This window comes from Arachis hypogaea, chromosome 7 (genome assembly GCF_003086295.3).
Source record: "Arachis hypogaea cultivar Tifrunner chromosome 7, arahy.Tifrunner.gnm2.J5K5, whole genome shotgun sequence".
Taxonomy (NCBI): Eukaryota; Viridiplantae; Streptophyta; class Magnoliopsida; order Fabales; family Fabaceae; genus Arachis; species Arachis hypogaea.
The window spans coordinates 73508885-73526911 of record NC_092042.1 but is presented as its reverse complement, the minus strand read 5'-3'; the positions used below and the strand labels follow the sequence as shown (position 1 = coordinate 73526911).

General features: G+C 30.8%; 1 protein-coding gene across 1 annotated transcript; it reads left to right on the top strand.

Annotated features, from left to right (window-relative positions):
* The first annotated feature begins 15243 nt into the window (after positions 1-15243).
* Positions 15244-16214, top strand: LOC112703432 (protein DMP6). The gene has a single exon (XM_025754879.3). The coding sequence runs from the start codon at positions 15433-15435 to the stop codon at positions 16084-16086; it is 654 nt and encodes a 217-aa protein (XP_025610664.1). The 5' UTR covers positions 15244-15432; the 3' UTR covers positions 16087-16214.
* The last annotated feature ends 1813 nt before the right edge of the window (positions 16215-18027 follow it).

Here is an 18027-nt window from a genome sequence, read left to right as displayed (position 1 = left end):
GTGAATTCAAAAAGATATTTTGCAAAATAATTTTAATATAAAACACTTAAAATTTAACATTAGTTTATATGTTTTTAAATCTATCTTTATACAATAATAGAATATACTATATATATAGTATAATAATTTATTTATAAGTATACACATAACATCGATCTCATTCTAATTAAATTTAAAATTTTGATACGAATGATAAAACAAAATGATTGTTGAGTCGGACAAAATTATTAAATTTAAAAATATCTTATTGAATTCATTCCTAAAATATTCTATTGGGTGTTTATATGGTTTTCTCTTATTTTATTTTATGATGTTATAGAACTTTTAAAAAAATTTAAAATATTTTTATATGATAAAATAATATTTATAATTGTATTAATTATTTAAAGTAGTTATTTTTTTCTAAAGAATTATGTCATATATTAATATGTGTATAGCTAATTTTATTAATTAATATAAAAAAATAAAAAATAAAATAGTCTTATAATTTTTAAATATAAAAAAAAATAATCTTAAAAAATATTTTTAGTAAGTTTTCTTTTTTTGACAATGCTCAACCATTTTAATTAAGTAGATTTTTCTTTGAATCAATTGGAATGTATAAATTCGATCAATTAATTTATTCCTCCAATCAATTGAATGAATAATAAAATCGATTTAATTGCATAAATACTGACTTTTCTTCACAAACCAATCGATTGATTTACGAGCGAACTGTAAACAACATAATGGAGGACATTTGTTCACTAACCAATTGATTTTTTGAATAAAAAGTCAGTTGATTTTTTGTAGATTGTAATTTCTATAACTGTAAAAATCATATACCTGCCAATTCATAATCGATGATTATCGTTGCAACAAATTGATAATTATAGTAGGAGAGATTCGTAAACGATTATAATTATAGAATTAGATAATTAAAAAATAAATTGATAATAAATTAGATTATAAAATTAATAATTTTAAGATCGAAAAAGATAAAATTAAAATTTTTAAATTAAAATAAAATTAATTTTAAGATTGATCTATATAAAATTTAATGATAGAATTTTAAAGATAAATAAAATATATCATTAAAAATAAAATAATAATTTATAAAATATAGAATAAATTTTAAAATTAAATAATATTAAAAAATAATTAATAAAATTAAATAAAAATTATTTAATAATTATTAAAAAACTTAAAAAATATATAGTTTATTATTAAAATTATTTAATAATTCAGACGTTTGGGACTAGCTATTAAAATTGAAGTCTGCTGCTTAGTAAGATAATACCCGTCTGTTAAAATTGTATACAATTTTTTTTAGACATTTTATTATATAAATTGAAGTTATATAAAGAAAGAGTATAATTTTTTTATAATTATTTTAAATTATTTTATTAATATTCAATATATGAATCCTGTTTTTTTATTTTCTCTCTCATTCCATAAAATAAAATAAAAAATTTATAAACCTACATATTTACCGTAAAATTTATCATTCTTCTTTAGTGTTTCAACAGCATCATGAAATCTCCCCATCTCTCTCTGTCACACACACGTGTATATTCTCGAATGAGACACAGAGAAAAAAAAGAAACAAATAATTTCTAAGCCATAATAATATATATCTTTTAATTTTAATATTAAACTATAAAAAAGATTGATCTTTTCTTTCTATAAAACCAAACATTTTTTCACGGATTTTTTCGTAAATAAAATATTAAAATTTTTAATTTCTAAAACAAAGAAAATTTTTACATCGAATCTCAAAATTTTCAATTAGCATGATGAAAAATGTTTTAACATCTGGCATAATATTGTTGTATGTGCATCACGAATAATGTTAAGTTTATTTTGTTTTTCTTAGATTAAGTATGATTTTGGTCTCCAACATAAAAGTCGAAAATTGATTTCGTCTCCGATTTTTTTTATTTTTTTGCTATAAAATGATCTCCAAAATTTCAGTTTATTTTAAAATCATTTTTCAGACGAAAATATCTTTCCCCTTCACTCCCAAAATCAACCAAATTCAGTAGAAATAAGCAGAACAGAAGCCTAAGCCCAGAATCCACCACCATCACTACCATTATCATCAAGGTCATCATCATCATCATCAGAATTTTTTCCAAAATCAACCAAAATCAACCAGAAGGCCAAACTGAACCAGAACCTACCACCACCACCACCATTATCATCATGGTCATCATTATCATCAGAAGAACCATCAACAAAATTGAAAATCAGAAGAACCATTAACCATAAGAAAATCAGAACTCAATAAATCAGAACAATCAAAACTCAGAACCATCAACAAAAAGAAGAAGAAGCGGCGGGCGGTGAGGGTTGTGGAGTAGCGGCAAAAACGCGGGTAGCAGTGCGAGCGGCGAGAAGGAGGTGCAACAGCGAAGGCGAGGCGCGATGATGTTGGCGAGGGCGAAGAGGAGGAGCAGTGACAGATCACAGATGGCAGGATGGTGGTGCGGCTTCCCTTCCCCCTTCTTCCCTTCCCATCTCCCTCCTCCCCTCTCCCTTGTTTTTCGCACGCACCCCACTTTTTTTCTCTCCCCCGATTCTCTGTATCCTTTCTTTCCTTTTTTTATTTATTATATATATATTTATTTATTTTAAAGTAAGTGTTCAATACTCAAGTGGAGCAATGTAAACAAATACAAGAATAATAAAATTATAACAACTTTTATGTCATCTCTAGTATAACCATCAACAATATGAGTTATTTACAATACCATTTCTTAGCACAAGAGAATAAGAAGTACTTTGGTAATAAAAAAAAATAAAATTAATAAAAAAGACAATTTTAAAACAAACAGTTTTTACGTTAAAAATCAAAATCATATTTAACTTTTTTTTTTACTATCATTCACATTCCCTATCTGTATAAAAAATCAGTCTATCTTAAAATTTATCATTGAGAATCAAACTCAGACAAATTTTATAAAAAAAAAGATAATAATTAAACAGAGAAAGTAAAGGGGAACAGACAAAACGAAAAATTGAAAAATATAGAATATACAGGTGACGAAAATTGGTAGAATATAAGATAAATTTAGAAGTTACATAATAAAAAATCTTTCCACAAACTTTTACGTAATATTTTTTGAGCTATGTATTATTTTCTGTTTTATAAAATAAAAAACTATTACCACTTATTTCAAAAGGTTTAAATATTTTTGAGTTGGTTTTCATTTTTTTTTTAGGTTTTGTACAATGTTCTATGATAATAGATTCAATTTTGCTACAACTCTCTCTTTTTTTTTCAGTATCATCAAATCTTTATTTTTTATTTTTATTTATTTAAATATTTATTTTATATTATAATTATAAATAATATTTCTTAAGTTTATAATTAGAAGGACAAACTAATTATTTTAAAATATAATGATTTTACTAAAAAAATTTAACTATGAAATAATAAATAATATAAATATATGATTTTATACTATTTAGTAATTTTAATATTTTATAATACAAAATTATTTTTCAACTAAACAATAAAATAAATAAACTAATTTCACATTATTTATTAGATAAACAATATACAAATTTTATTAAAACAAGTCTAATTTTTTAATAATATTGTATCTCATTGTTAAAATATGTTTGCACAATAGAATAATTAGTACCATAGAATCAAATAAAAAATATATTGATAAATTTTAAAAAATTCTATAATTATAAATTTATAATGGTTGAAAAATAAAATAATTAACACATTTAGTTTAAATATAAACACTTTTACATAATTTATATACTTATTAGTTATATATTTGATCCTTCTAAAATCTTTTTTTAAGATTTGCCACTATATCATCCCAACTACGAAGAACATCCATAAGACATCGTAATAGTTTATTTTTAGTAATTTTTACTTATTTTTTAAATGCTTCCCATAATGAAAAAACACGATCATAAACCTTCTTCTCGTTAAAAAGCTGACTTGTCATGAAAGGGCTGTATTTTGTGCAGTAAGTAAAGGGTGAAAAATAGAAAAATGAACAGAAGAGATCAATAATGCAAGAGTTTGATTATTGTAAACAAAAAAAAAAGTAGAATTATATGTATTGCTTTGATGTATCAATACATCTATGAAAATATTTATATAATGACATCTTTACATAAAAATAATATTTTAAACTTTTAGATAATTAGTTAAATATATTTAGTCAAATATATTAAATTATCTAACGATTTATCATGTTATCTTCATATCAAAATAATATGGAAATCTCTCCCTATATATATATATATATATATATATATATATATATATATATATATGCACGTAATAACCAGAAAAATAAAATAAATAAAATTATGAGATCTATTCACCTTGATATTTTTACTTTCTGTAACCCTAATCACACCCAAATATTTACTCGACACATATTTTAAGACCCATAAATTTTTAAAAAAAATTATTATGAAAAAATTTTAAATTATTTATTTAATAACAATTTTAATTTTAAAAATTATTTTATTAAAGATAATTAAAATATGTTTTGACAAATTAAATTTAAAATAAATTAAAATTTTTATCTAAATTTATCATTGAGTATTTTTCGAATTACAATTTAAAGTTTTAGAATTTTAAAAATAATGAAGTTTTGATTATTTAAATAAAATTTTTTATCTAATTTTATAATTATCAAATTTATTTTTATATTTAAATTATAGAGTTTAGTAGTTGAAAAATAATAAAAAATTTGTATGATTTGATTTAAGTAATTGAGATTTTGAAAATTAATGCGAATGAAAAAAAATTAATTATATTATTTTATATTTTAAAGTAGAGTACTTGATTGAAAGCTAATTAGTAAAGTGAAACAACAAATACTATTTTAAAATAATTTTAAGGGAGTCAATAAGATTTAAAATTAACACTCTATACCCTAATTTGATTAAAATTACTAAACTCCAATTTAATCCAAAATTCTCAAATCACACCCTAACCCTAATTTAACAAAACCCTGATTTTTCTACCCTGACCCACCCTGACTCTTCTCCCAGTGCCGTAACCATCCTTCTCCAAACCCAACACTCAACAGCTTCAGAAAATAAAAGAAAGAAAGAAAGGAGAGAAGAGAGAAAGGAAGACATAGAAGAGAAGAGAGGAAGGGACGCGTCGACGTTGGTGGGACTCGCCATCGCCATCCCCATCAAACCAACCGTGTGAGAGAGAGTTTGCGAAGGAGAGAGCCAAAGTAGAGGAAGAACGACGTTGTTCCGCCGTTCCTCGTCGCGGCTGAAGCTCATCGCCGCAGCTGCTGTCGTTAGCTGTCGTCCATGGTGAAGCCAAAGAGAGAGATAGAGACAGAGATGATGCAACGTGATGAAGGAGGCGAAGCTGTCGAGTCACCGCCGTCGAGTTTCCATTGTCGCTGTTGGAGATGCGGTCACCGAGCCTCTGTCACTGAAAAATAGCGCTGCCGTCGCAAAGATCCACTGCTGGTAAGGGTCTTGCTTCTAGTTTTCGTTCTTTTGAATTTCGGAAACATTATTGTCACTGCATGGTTGTTACAGTTGCCATCGCCGAAGCTTCTGGTCACCGCTTCCGCTTGGGATAGTTGTCGGAGCTACTATTGGATTAATTCAGAGGTCGTTGATGCTTTGTTCTTTTGTTGCAGTAATATCTTTGTTTTGGAACCCTTGCCGTTAGTATTCTGTTGTATGTTATTAAGGATTTCGCGACATTGATGATTTAGGATTTAGTTATCGAGATTGCGTGTTGCAATTAAAGCTGTTTCTGTTGTTGCAGAATCAAGCGGAGCTATGGATGCAGCTGCCGCTGTTGCGGGCCGAAGGAAAAGGAATTTTGTAACACCCTACCTCACAGAGCTTTACGCTTAAGTCGTAAAATAGAGGTGGTGATGTATTACGCCCTCTAAGAATAAAATATATACGTATATATAGTTGAGTAAATTTGTAACTAGGAGCTTTAAAGAAAGGTTTAAGCAAAAACCGCGAAAAGAAAAGCGCATTACACTCGTAAACGTAAAACCCAACATGCATAAAGAAAATACCTAGTTCTCCAAAAAAACCTCGATTAAACATCATTCATATATATATATATATATATATATATATATATATATATATATATATATATATATATATATATATATATATATATAAGAGAAGAAATAAATAGAAAATACATAACAGACAATTCCAAAATGTAATTTTCCAACTTTGCTTGCCAGAGAAACCTCCAGATGCTCTCTGAGGCACATCTCGACCTGCATCTGAAAACAACAACATAGATATGGAATGAGAATCGGAGGCTCTCAGCATGGTAATGGTGTCTACATACATAATATATAAAGTCCAGTGAAGCCTGAGGCGATTCTAGAACTTCGACACTTAGATTTAAATCTTAAAGTTTATAAATAGAAAACCATAAACAGGATAGGTTATCTAAGGTTCTTATTTCTAATTTCTTTATACCTTAAGCCCTAATTTCTGCCTTCCTTGAATTCTCCAAAACTCTGGTGCACAGATAAGCAATACAGACAAAGCAAAAACAAGTAGGATACAGATACAGCAGGTAGCAAATATAGCAAGTAAGCATTGTAATCACATAGGCAAGCCCAATTAATGCACAATCAAGCAAAACACACATATGTATATGATGTATGTCTGCCCTATGACTGATGAGTCTCATCTGTCGGTTATATAGCCAACCCGACATGTCCGGTAGCTAATCCAGACATCGTCGTCCTGAAAACTGGTGAGCGATACAGTACCACGATCCTCACCTGGTGAGCGGTAAATCACCTCACCATCTGCGGGCGGTAAAGTATACTGGCATATGTGAAAATTTTTCGAAATTATAAATGTAGTGGTGATGACAATTGTTGTAATTTAAAATATCGTGATAAAATAATAAGAGAAACAAAAACATATTAATAGAACAAAAAATAGTACTTTGAAAAGAAAAAAATTAATTTTAATATAGGACTAAACTAGGATAAAGTAAAATATTTTTAAGATAAAAATAAAATATTTTAAATATTATAGACAATAAAATTTAATCCAAAATTTAATAACTAAAAGAGTAATTTACCCTAACATACATATCATTTTCTGTAAGTAAGTAACTGCAATGTTGTTGAACTATTTACAACTATATATGTCAATCGAACGGTCTGATTTCTACTTCTCTAATTAAATGCTTCCATATTTGATAATAACACACCAATAATCCAAACTTTAAAAAAATATCATTTGTTAGCTTCGGGGTGATCGATTCCTGAGTAGCTGTTTGCTTATTTGGATATCCGTTCTGTTATTTGGATATCCGTTTTATTGGTTTCGGGGTGATCGATTCTCGGGTAGCCGTTTACTTATTTGGATATCCATTTTATTATTTGGATGTCCATTCTGTTGGCCTCAGGGTGATCGATCCCTGGGTAGCGTTTACTTATTTGGATATCCATTCTGTTATTTGGATGTCCGTTGTGTTGGCCTCAGGGTGATCGATCCCTGGGTAGCCGTTTGCTTATTTGGATATCCATTTTATTATTTGGATATCCGTTTTGTTGGCCTCGAGGTGATCGATCCCTGGGTAGCCGTTTACTTATTTGGATATCCGTTCTGTTATTTGGATGTCCATTCTGTCGCGCCTTCAGAAGGATTCCTTGTTCCGCTATTTGGTGGCAGATGTCAGTGTTGGGCGTGGGTAGTGGGTGTTATTCGAGAACTTTCCAACCCTGGGTGGTCGGTTGGCGTTCACGGGTTTGAGGTGCTCTTTTGGTGTATCTCTTGGTGGTGGGTTACTACGAGGTGCTGTGTTACCGTGTTGCCGTTTGTTGGCAGTCACAACTTGGCTTACCTCTTCGTCATTTTTGTATTCCCTTGTGATGCTTTGAATTTCGTGCATGGTCCAAACTGCTTTGGTGGTGAGGTGTTTCTAGAAGTCTTCATTTATGAGGCCATTGGTTAGACAGAGACTGGCGACCGAGTCCGTAAGTTCGTTCTCCGTTAGGTACTCATCGTTAAACCTATCGAGGTATTTTCTTGTGAATTTATCTTGTCTTTGGGTGATTCCGAGTAAAATGATGAGGTGTTCTGCTTTGGTGATCCTAGTGGTGAACTGGGCCATGAACTTTTTGAAAATGTCATGAAAGCTGGCTATAGAGCCGTTTGGACCATTTGATTGCGTGGCCGGCTAAGGTTATCGAGAAGGCCTTACACCGGACCATGTCGGCAGCTCCTTCCAGGTTCATCCTGGCCTTGAAGGCCGTTAAGTGTTCCTGGGAATCTTTGGTCCCATCGTATTTCATATCAGTGGGCTTGTTGAAGTCCTTTGGGAGTTTGGCTCTCAAAGATTTTTCTGTGAACGGGATGGCTTCCATTATCACGTGTATGTTTCCTGCTCGTTTGGCCTTGAGGATGCCGTCGGTCCTCTTCTTCGCGTCGGTGTTTTGGGTCTAGGGAAACGTTGCGATCGTGCCGTTTGTTGTGTCATTGCTCAGGCAGCCTAGTGTTTCTGATATCACGGTGAGATCAGGTCCTGAAGGTTGCTTGGCTTGCATACTCCGGGTGGTACCGTTCTTTGGGTGTAACTCGGCCTTTGAGGTTTTGCACCCTGAGGCACAACTCTTGGATTATCTGGACCGCCTTCTCTTTCAGGCCATCGGGTGGCCAGGCTTCAATGGGAGGACATTTCTCTTCTCTTTGTTGTTGCTGGGTTGGGGTTGGTTGGCGATGTGCCGCGCTTGTTATCCTCCCATGGGTGGGAGGAGTGTTATCTTGGAGTTCGGGAGTTGGGCTTCGTGGGTTTGAGTTGGGGTGTTGGTTGGAGGATTTCTCTTCGAGGTTCTCCGTCATGCCGCCACGATTTGGCAGTCCCCCACATCTATGCAAGAACCTTGAGAACTTTCTTGATCTCTTGGCTCTTGAGAGGTCTAAGCTTGGCCACGGTGGTGGCGTTTAGGAGGTCGTTCATGATGAGCTTCTGTATGAATTTTCAGTAAGGTTCGAAGGGGGATCATGGCAACAGAGTTGTCATAGGTGAGGCGGCGGATGGCAGAGGTTTGGAACTTGGTGTTGAAGGAGGTGACCTCGTGGGTTTGGAGGAAGAACTTGAAGAGTTCAACAGAAGAAGCAATCACGGTGGGCATGGAGCCGAAGTAGAGGGAGAAGATGGGGTCATAGCGCTTGGAGAGACGGATGAGGGAGTGGTGAATGAGAGGGTCCAAGCGGTGGACGTGTCCCACTAAAGGGTGGCGAGATTTTGGGCTCAGAGGATTTGGAATTTCACTGTTGGAGTAGGGCGAAGGTGCATAAAGAGTGTTATCACTAAGAAGGTGATTGCAAGTCGAAGAAACTTTTTTTTGGGATTTCGCCGTTGGAGTAGGGCGAAGGTGTGTAATCAATAAGAAGGTGATGCAAGTTAAAGAAACATCATTCTTTTTTGCTCTCAGTTACAAGCAAGAAATCAAGTGAGTGAGTTTGAAGATTGCTCTTCTGGATTATCCGCATGCCGCCATGACATTGCAAATTTCCTACAGACGGCGCCAATGTACTGGATGCCTCTGGTATGGGTGGAGAGATAGATTGGAGACTTGCGAGCCGAGGCGGATGTCAGATCCTCTTACTGGAGTAATGGGGGGTGGCACCTACAAAGACACTCCGACGCTCAAGTCAGAATGGATCTAAATGGTAAAAGGTGTGAAGAGTGAATGAGTACCTGATGGGGTTAGGGCTCCCCTTTATATAGGCGATGGTAATTATCTTATCTTATTTGATTAAGATAAGGGAGGTATTTGAATTTGATTGTTAGTTAGAAGTTCTAGTGGGCCAGTTCCAGGCCTTCCAGAAGGGCAAAGCAGGTCGGACATGGGTTATTGGGTTCGGGGACTGTTCCAGATGTAGGAACCGTGGATCAGATCCGTAACAGGTTACACAAGCATTTACCATTCAATACTCAAATTCAATCAGGAGTACACTATAAAAAGAAGGAGAAAAAAATGATTGATAAGTTTCTTTGCGAATTTTTTTTAACTTTTCTATTTATTTATTATTGTTCTTACTCCACTTATTGTGTTGTTGAGCTCTCTTATTTAAAAAAAAACACTCACATTCAATCTCATTCAATATGTTACTAATTAAATATTTCACATGTATTTTTTTATGTAACAGAACTATTACTACCAAGATCATTAATTTTTTAAGCTCACATTAATTTTTTTAAACTCAGCCATTTTGCTTTCATTCTCATTAAACCTAACATTCAGTTTTCTTCAACATTCAACATACAATAACATAGCAACTCCAATAAAGCTTAATTACTATGCGTACGACTACAATTACCACTAAGCAAACCATTCATTTTTAGCATCATTGAAGGGTTTAACAATAACTTTAAAAAGGATTTTTTATTTTAATAAATTAAATAAATATTTTATTTATTAAAATAAATAATTATAAAAATTATTACGAAAATACATCAATCTCTCTTATCTCATTTATACTATAAACGAGATAATTTTGTACGTACTTTGTTTACAGTGTAAACGAGATAGGTATATTTTTTCAATTTTTATATATCTGGTTTATACTAAAATTATCCCGTTTACAGTATAAACGAGATATGTATATTTATAAATATAAAAATATAATTTTTCAAAATAATAAAAAATATTAATAATTTAAATTAAACAAAAATCTTAAAAATGGAATGGTTCAAATAACTCAAATGGCATAGTCTCTTAGCCAACGAGCAATAGCTCAAATGGCACAGTCTCCCCACACTTAACTATTATTTGAAATCGTCAATATTTTCTATTATTTGAAATCGTCAATCTTTTCTATTATTTAAAATCATCCATCTTTCGTATTATTTGAAATGTTCCATTTTTAAAAATTTGGTCTAATTTAACTTATTAATATTTTTTATTATTTTTAAAAATTATATTTAATTATTTATAAATACATATATCTCATTTACAGTAAATAAATATAATATAAATTAATAAATACACTATAAATTATTTATTTTGATAATTAAAATAATTAAATTATTTATTTAAAAAAAATCTTTATTTTGGAATGGTATATTACCCAATTTCAAATATGGGTCCACTATTTCTATCGGCTGCATGTCCCAACCGACAATTTTCTCTCAAGCTTGGCTAAGGAAAAGGACACAACGTCATTTTCATAAGAATAAAACGGGTTAAGAAAATGATCAGTGCTAAAATCTACCTGCACTCTTTCTCTCAATAATCTACAGCATTATTTAATTACACATCTGCACCATCTAAATATTATATTATATATCTTAACGCTTTTGCATACTGACATAGCAATAAAATAATAAAGTACAATGGCATATGTGAAAGCTTTCCAATACGATATCCTCCTTAATCAAACCTATACAAGTCCATGTTCACATGTCCGAAAAGTTAAATAAAAAATGTGCCAAATCCAAAAAAATAAATAAATAAATACATAAAAGATGTGCATAAAAAGATAAATAAAAATACGGTCAATAACTATCACTAAAAAAAACGGTTAATTATAGTATAAAAAAAATCAAAAGTATACAGATATACAAATATTTTTTAAAATTAAATATTATTGTGATACGTGGTTTGAAGGATGGTGGAATTTGCAGCTTAATGTCAAGACGGGATCAGAGCTGCTGCAGTAGAGTGGTCAAATGAGAGATGGTTTGAGCCGCATAAATCATGTGGGGATGGTACAAAATTGGTGCAAATGTAAATGCTATCGTTGGACTTTTTCTGGTCTGAGGACTGAGGAGGTAAAGTTGGGCTGTATGTATTCTTGGTCTATCACAATTTGTAAAAATGTTATTTCAGGCATGTGAAAAAAGTACCACAATTTAAAATATTTTATGAATTTTATATGCTATATTTTATTTTATAATCATAATAAAAAAGAATTATTTGGAAGACCTATTTTATAATCGTAATAATTCTTAATAAAATTTATTATTAAATTGTCAGTTATGTTTACAATATTTGTCTTGTTTGAGGGTGAAGTTATAACTCACAATAAAAATAATAACAAATAAAAGGTAATTAAAAAATAAAAGAAAAAAATTATCAAGTGGTTAATCTAACTCAATATTATAATTTAAATTGGATCGGTTATATCTATTTAAATTTTAAATTTTAAAATTATTTTAGTTTAAATAATAGCTCATTTACATTTTAAATTTTTAAGATTTAAAACGTGAAAATTTAATTGACTCTCTATCTTAGAGTTTGTTTGAGCGTTATTCTCGAAATTTTTTTTTAAAAAAATATTTTACAAAAATAAAAGTAATTTTATGTTTAAATACTTTATTTAAAAATACTTATTTAAAAGATGTTATTATTTAGATATAAAAATATAAAAGTACATTTATAATAATAAAATTACTTTATTCAATCGTAAAAGAATTTATTAATAATAATAAAAAAATAATTAATTATATTAATTCATTTGATTTGATAATTGATATCTTATATTGTCTTTTATTTTTTTCATTGGTTGAACATCTTGTGTTGGTTCTTCTTATTCATTAATTTCAGAATTTATTGATTTATTTCTTATAATAGTACCATTATCTTCATCGGCTTGTAACGAAATATATCTAAGCTTTTGCAAAATTCTTATATCGTCAGAATCCATCATTCTTATAAAATTATGAAGGATGAAACATGCATGTAACAATGATATCACGTTGGTTTTAATTTTGGCAATGTCTTCTTCAATAAATTTATTTGTATAATTAATGTTACCTCCATTCTCAAAATCTTCATTGTTTTTATTATTAAATTCTTCAGGATTTAAATCTTTCGATAGCGTCCAAGCACCATAATCAATAGCTATGATGTCTTTGAAACATTGTTCAAGTCTATTTAAAGATTTAAGACCTTGATTTTTAAATTTAGCGAATTATGAATTAATATGTTTAAAATATTCAAAAGAATAAATATAAAAGATATCTAATAAATTTTAAAAGTAAAATAAACTTGTGTATTATTTTATAATGCAAAATTAAATACATCTGGATATAATCTATTAAAAAAATAGTTGGATATAAACAACCAGACATATACACCCATCTCCATTTTCATCAAACAGAAGAACAGGTTAAACTAGTTTTTTTTTTCAAATATACATCTTTATTAAACAACATATGCTTTAATATAACTTAATTTCTCAATCATTTTTTAATCTGTTAAAATGGACAGTTTGATAATTTTTTCAATTTACAACAAAATATTTTAATCTAATATAGAGATTTCAATTAACAAAACAAAACATAATCTAATCGAATTTCAACATGTATCAGTATTAAGCATACAATTTTAATTTCTATTTTTAATATTCGCATTTGAATTTGTTATCTATTGTTGTTGAGGCAGAATAGATTCGAAGAGGACAAGCTACCTAGCAACGGTAGTGGTGGCAGTGACGAACAAACACTAAAGAGAAGGTTCGCATTTTGAATTTACGTCTCGATTATTATCGGACTTTTTAATGGTAAAACTTTTGCGATCACCAAAACACATTATTTCACTAATTTCATTTATCATTGAAAAATCCAAAGTTAAATCTAACGGTAAGGAACGTGCCATTTTATTTTTGTTTCCCTCCAATACTTACCGTTAGATTCCAAAATCCGCCGGTAATTACTAAACCTTACGAATTTGACACCATTATTACAGGTAAATTCGACAAAAATCTCGCTACTAACAATCAACGTTAAATCCGACAGTACTCAATATTTTTTTTATAGTGATATAAACATAAAATCATTGCTAGCTACAACGATTTACATAAAATTAACAATGACAAAAGTATAACAATATCTCATATAAAACATATGCTTAATATTAGAATCAAAATAATTTGTTTTGGTGATTTACCCTAATATTGTTGATTATAAGAGATATTACATATTTAAATTTCATTTTAAAAAAACTAAAATTTTCACTTAATTTATTTTAAGAGACTAAAATACCCACAAACTTTAACTTAAAATGGCATTCTAATTTTTTTTAAAATTAATGCTAAAAATGATTTTTGTCAAAATATTAAAAAGAGTATTTAGTTCTTTTGAAATATGAATCGAAATGATATTTTAATCTTTTTATACATAATTGAACGAATATTTTAATATAAAATAACATGTGATATATTTTTAAATTTAATTAATATTTAAAAAAATATAAAAATATAAATTGTTAAATTTAAAATGCAATTTATTTATTAATAATATTGAAGGTTATAGAAGGCTTAGAGAAAGGGGTTGAATCTATAACCTTCTTTTACTTTAATAAAATAATCCTTTTAAAACAAACTTGTAATCTGAATCTGTTTGAACTTGGCAGCAAAAAATTTATGAGACAATTTTATTGTCTCATAAATATCAGAAAACATAACAGTGCAGGAAAGAGAGAAGCTGACACCATCATGTATCCTGGTTCGGTTGTCTTGTGCAATGCAACCTACGTCTAGTCTCCACCACAACAGTGGTAGAATTTTCACTATAGTTAAAGTATTACATACACCAATTTTACGGTATTGACACAATCTTTTCACTCTCAAGTTCAACCTAACTTGACTTGGTTATGTTAATACCTAACTTTTTACTTTTAGTACTAACCCAACTAAGAAAGGAGTATTTCACTGATACAAGATACAAGACATAGAATCAACCTAAAGAAATCTGAAATAACTCTAGGCTTTTCAATCATGTATATTTCTCTGCCTCTTTTTACTCTTAGATTTTTACTTGAGCCACAATTCAGACCACGTGTTGTTACAACATTAAATAAAAAAATATCTATAAATCTGTATCAACTTATATCTGTACCATAGTGTGACCCTAAATACACAGCCCTTGGCAGATTAACGCGTGTTAATACTTAACAGCCATTGGGTCCCAGCCCCAGCCAAACATGCGTGTCAGGAGGCACTAAACTCAAATCTTGTGAAATTAATTTCAAAATACAAATTATAATAAATATAGAAAAAGAAAAGATTATAATTTTAAAGCGATCGGTTCAAATTGAAGCAACAACATGTAACCGGCAAGGTACTTGTAGTGGCAGCGTACACACCCAATACACCCTCATAAACAAGTTCTGACGAATCAATCTCTTATCTCACCTAACGGTCTTGCATGCATTAAAAGCCAAAAGAATGTTTCCCTTCTTAGTTAAATCTTCATCCTGTTCATATATAATACTGCATCATCAGGTTTTTCAGTTTGTGTTTCTTGCAAGAAATAACAAACCTCCCTTCCTATACTTTCCTTTCTTTTCTTTTCCCACTCTCTGTCTCCACTCATATTAGCTCGTTATTTCCCTGCATATAAAGCTATATACCATTTCAACAAAAACAATGCTGCAAAAACAGAACAGCAGAGATAGTTTACAGGTTCTAGTTTCAATCTTTTAGTTCATGGACATCAAGCTTGACTTTGACGATCCTAATAAGAATAAACACAAAGATGAAGAAGAGCTCCCTCTTCTGCGAAACACAGAGGTTCCGGAAGCAGAGCGGAACCTTGTACAGAAAGCAATTAGCCAGACATTTGAGAGCACAGCACATTTGGCAAACCTTTTACCAACCGGCACTGTTCTCGCATTCCAGCTTCTTTCTCCAATATTCACAAACCTTGGCAACTGTGACTCTGCCGCGAAGACAATGACTTCTTTCCTCGTAGCTATCTGCGCCGCCTCCTGCTTCCTTCTATGCTTCACAGATAGCTTCAGAGACAGCAAAGGAAACATCTGCTATGGTTTTGCCACGTTCAGGGGCTTGTGGATCATTGATGGATCAACAACTCTTCCACCTGAACTTGCTGCTAAATATAGTATCCGGTTTATAGATTTCATGCATGCAGTGATGTCGGTTATGGTGTTTGCGGCGGTTGCATTATTTGATCCCAATGTGGTGAATTGCTTCTTTCCAACACCAGATAATGAGACACAGGAAATACTCACTGCATTGCCAGTTGGAATTGGTGTTTTCTGCAGCATGTTGTTTGTTGTATTTCCTACACACAGACATGGAATTGGCTTCCCTCTTTCAACAAATTATATATATATATAACATAAAGCTTTTTATATTCATGTGTGTAAACAATGAGTTAATCATGTTTGTAACAAATTAACCATGAATTCAGGTTACACGTTATTGAAAAATATATATTAAAAAGGAAACAAAAATATAGTGAGCAAGTTTACACATGTAAGCATTCTAGGATTTCATGTGTTCGGATAAAAAAAGATAAAAACATATTTTTTCTTCTTCCAAAAAGAGGACTTTAATCCTGAATGATATTCCCTTCTTTATCCATTCTTTTGAAGATTTAGTACATTAAAAATTCAATATGTTTTAGATAAATTTTAAGTTTAGATATACAAAATTATTTATATACCAAAGTTTTAAATGATAGATATTTTAAAAGGGAAGGAATATCAACAAAAATGTTAATATAGTGGTAAAATTGTAGAACTGTATCACTTATAGTCATAAGGGGAACTTGAATTATACTCTAGAAAAAATGCTTCTAAAAAGAGCAAGAGTAACGATGCGTTCGTATCTTTAATTATTTTTCATGTTTTTAATTCTTATTTTTTTAGATTTAATTACAATTTCATCTTATAATCTCATTAATTTTAAGTATTTTTTGGTACTAAGGTATTTATTAAGTGTTTTTAAGAAAGGGTAATACTAAATAACCAATAACTTTCTTGAAAAACATGAACAACCACCAATCAAATCAAAACACACTACACCTCCAAATTACCCACCTAAATCTTAATATAAGAATAACCATCAGCACACCTAGTAAAATAAACATCCGATAATCCATTGTTCACATTATTTAGTATTTTCATTGTCTATCTATACTTTTCTTTTAAGAAAATACAGGATTTAAAGAAATGAAAATCAAGTAACCAAGAGAGAATGATCAAAGAGTAACACAACAAAGCTTTTCAAAGAAATAGAAAGTGTGCATATGTACACATAGGTGCTCACGCTCCAATCAGAGTAGGCCTCTCGTGGTGTGCGTACACACAAGTTCTAAATGTGCCTTGTTGTCTGTACACATGCCTTGTGCATACGCACGAATCTGCTTTAAGAACATAGGCATGACACGTTGGGAGCAGGCGTGCCACACCCTTTGAATATGCAAAGCTGGTGTGCTACGAGGAAGGGAGGCATGCCACGCTCGGGAAGGAGCCAAGCTCCCTAGAAGCAATTAAGGAAGGGCGTGCAGGGTAGCAAGGAAAGCGTGCCACGCCCTAAGAGAAGCTAACCCCTGGGAAGCAGAATTTGTAATGCTGCCAATCCTGACCTCTTCATACTGAAGTAATCATAAATAGAGTTAGAGAGGTCCAAATGAGGTGGTTTCAATGGCGTTAGAAAGCTAACATTCAGAGTTTAAAAACTATATGCATATATCTATAGTGGACATTTAGTTTGGGTCTGAAACTGCCCTCACCATTGCAGCTCAAAAAACAGCAGCCAAGGAAAAAACAATACATGGTGTGCCATGCGTTGGAAGAGAGCCAAGAGAGGGCGTTAAACGCCAAAATGCCAAGGGGCACGCCCAGGTGATAAGAAAAATTAATAGAGGCTTAGGGATTTTAATACAATAGATAAGGATTATTTAGTAAAGGACATAGCGGAAACACAAAAAGATTGATAAATGGGATTTTTTCTACTAGACCTCTAAGAAACCTATTCTTAGCAACCTAGGAAACTGAAAGGGATTTCCTACTAGACCTTCAAAGAACCTATCCTTGACAACCTAGATCAAAGGGATAAAAACTGAAAGAAATCACCACGCATATCACCTTAGCTTTGGATCCTTCAATCTTCTTCATGCAACAAGCAAAGAAAATCACTCAGCTCACTTAATCACACAATAAAAACGTGCTTAAAACAACGAAAAATTTATTCATCAAAAGTTATGTAATGGTCTCACCAAAGGTGTTTAAATAGTCCCATAACAAACTAACAAAAATATAAGATAAGATTTTA

Coding starts and splice junctions, on each gene's coding strand:
- LOC112703432 (XM_025754879.3), top strand. CDS start 15,433: ATGGACATCAAGCTTGACTTTGACGATCCTAATAAGAATAAACACAAA.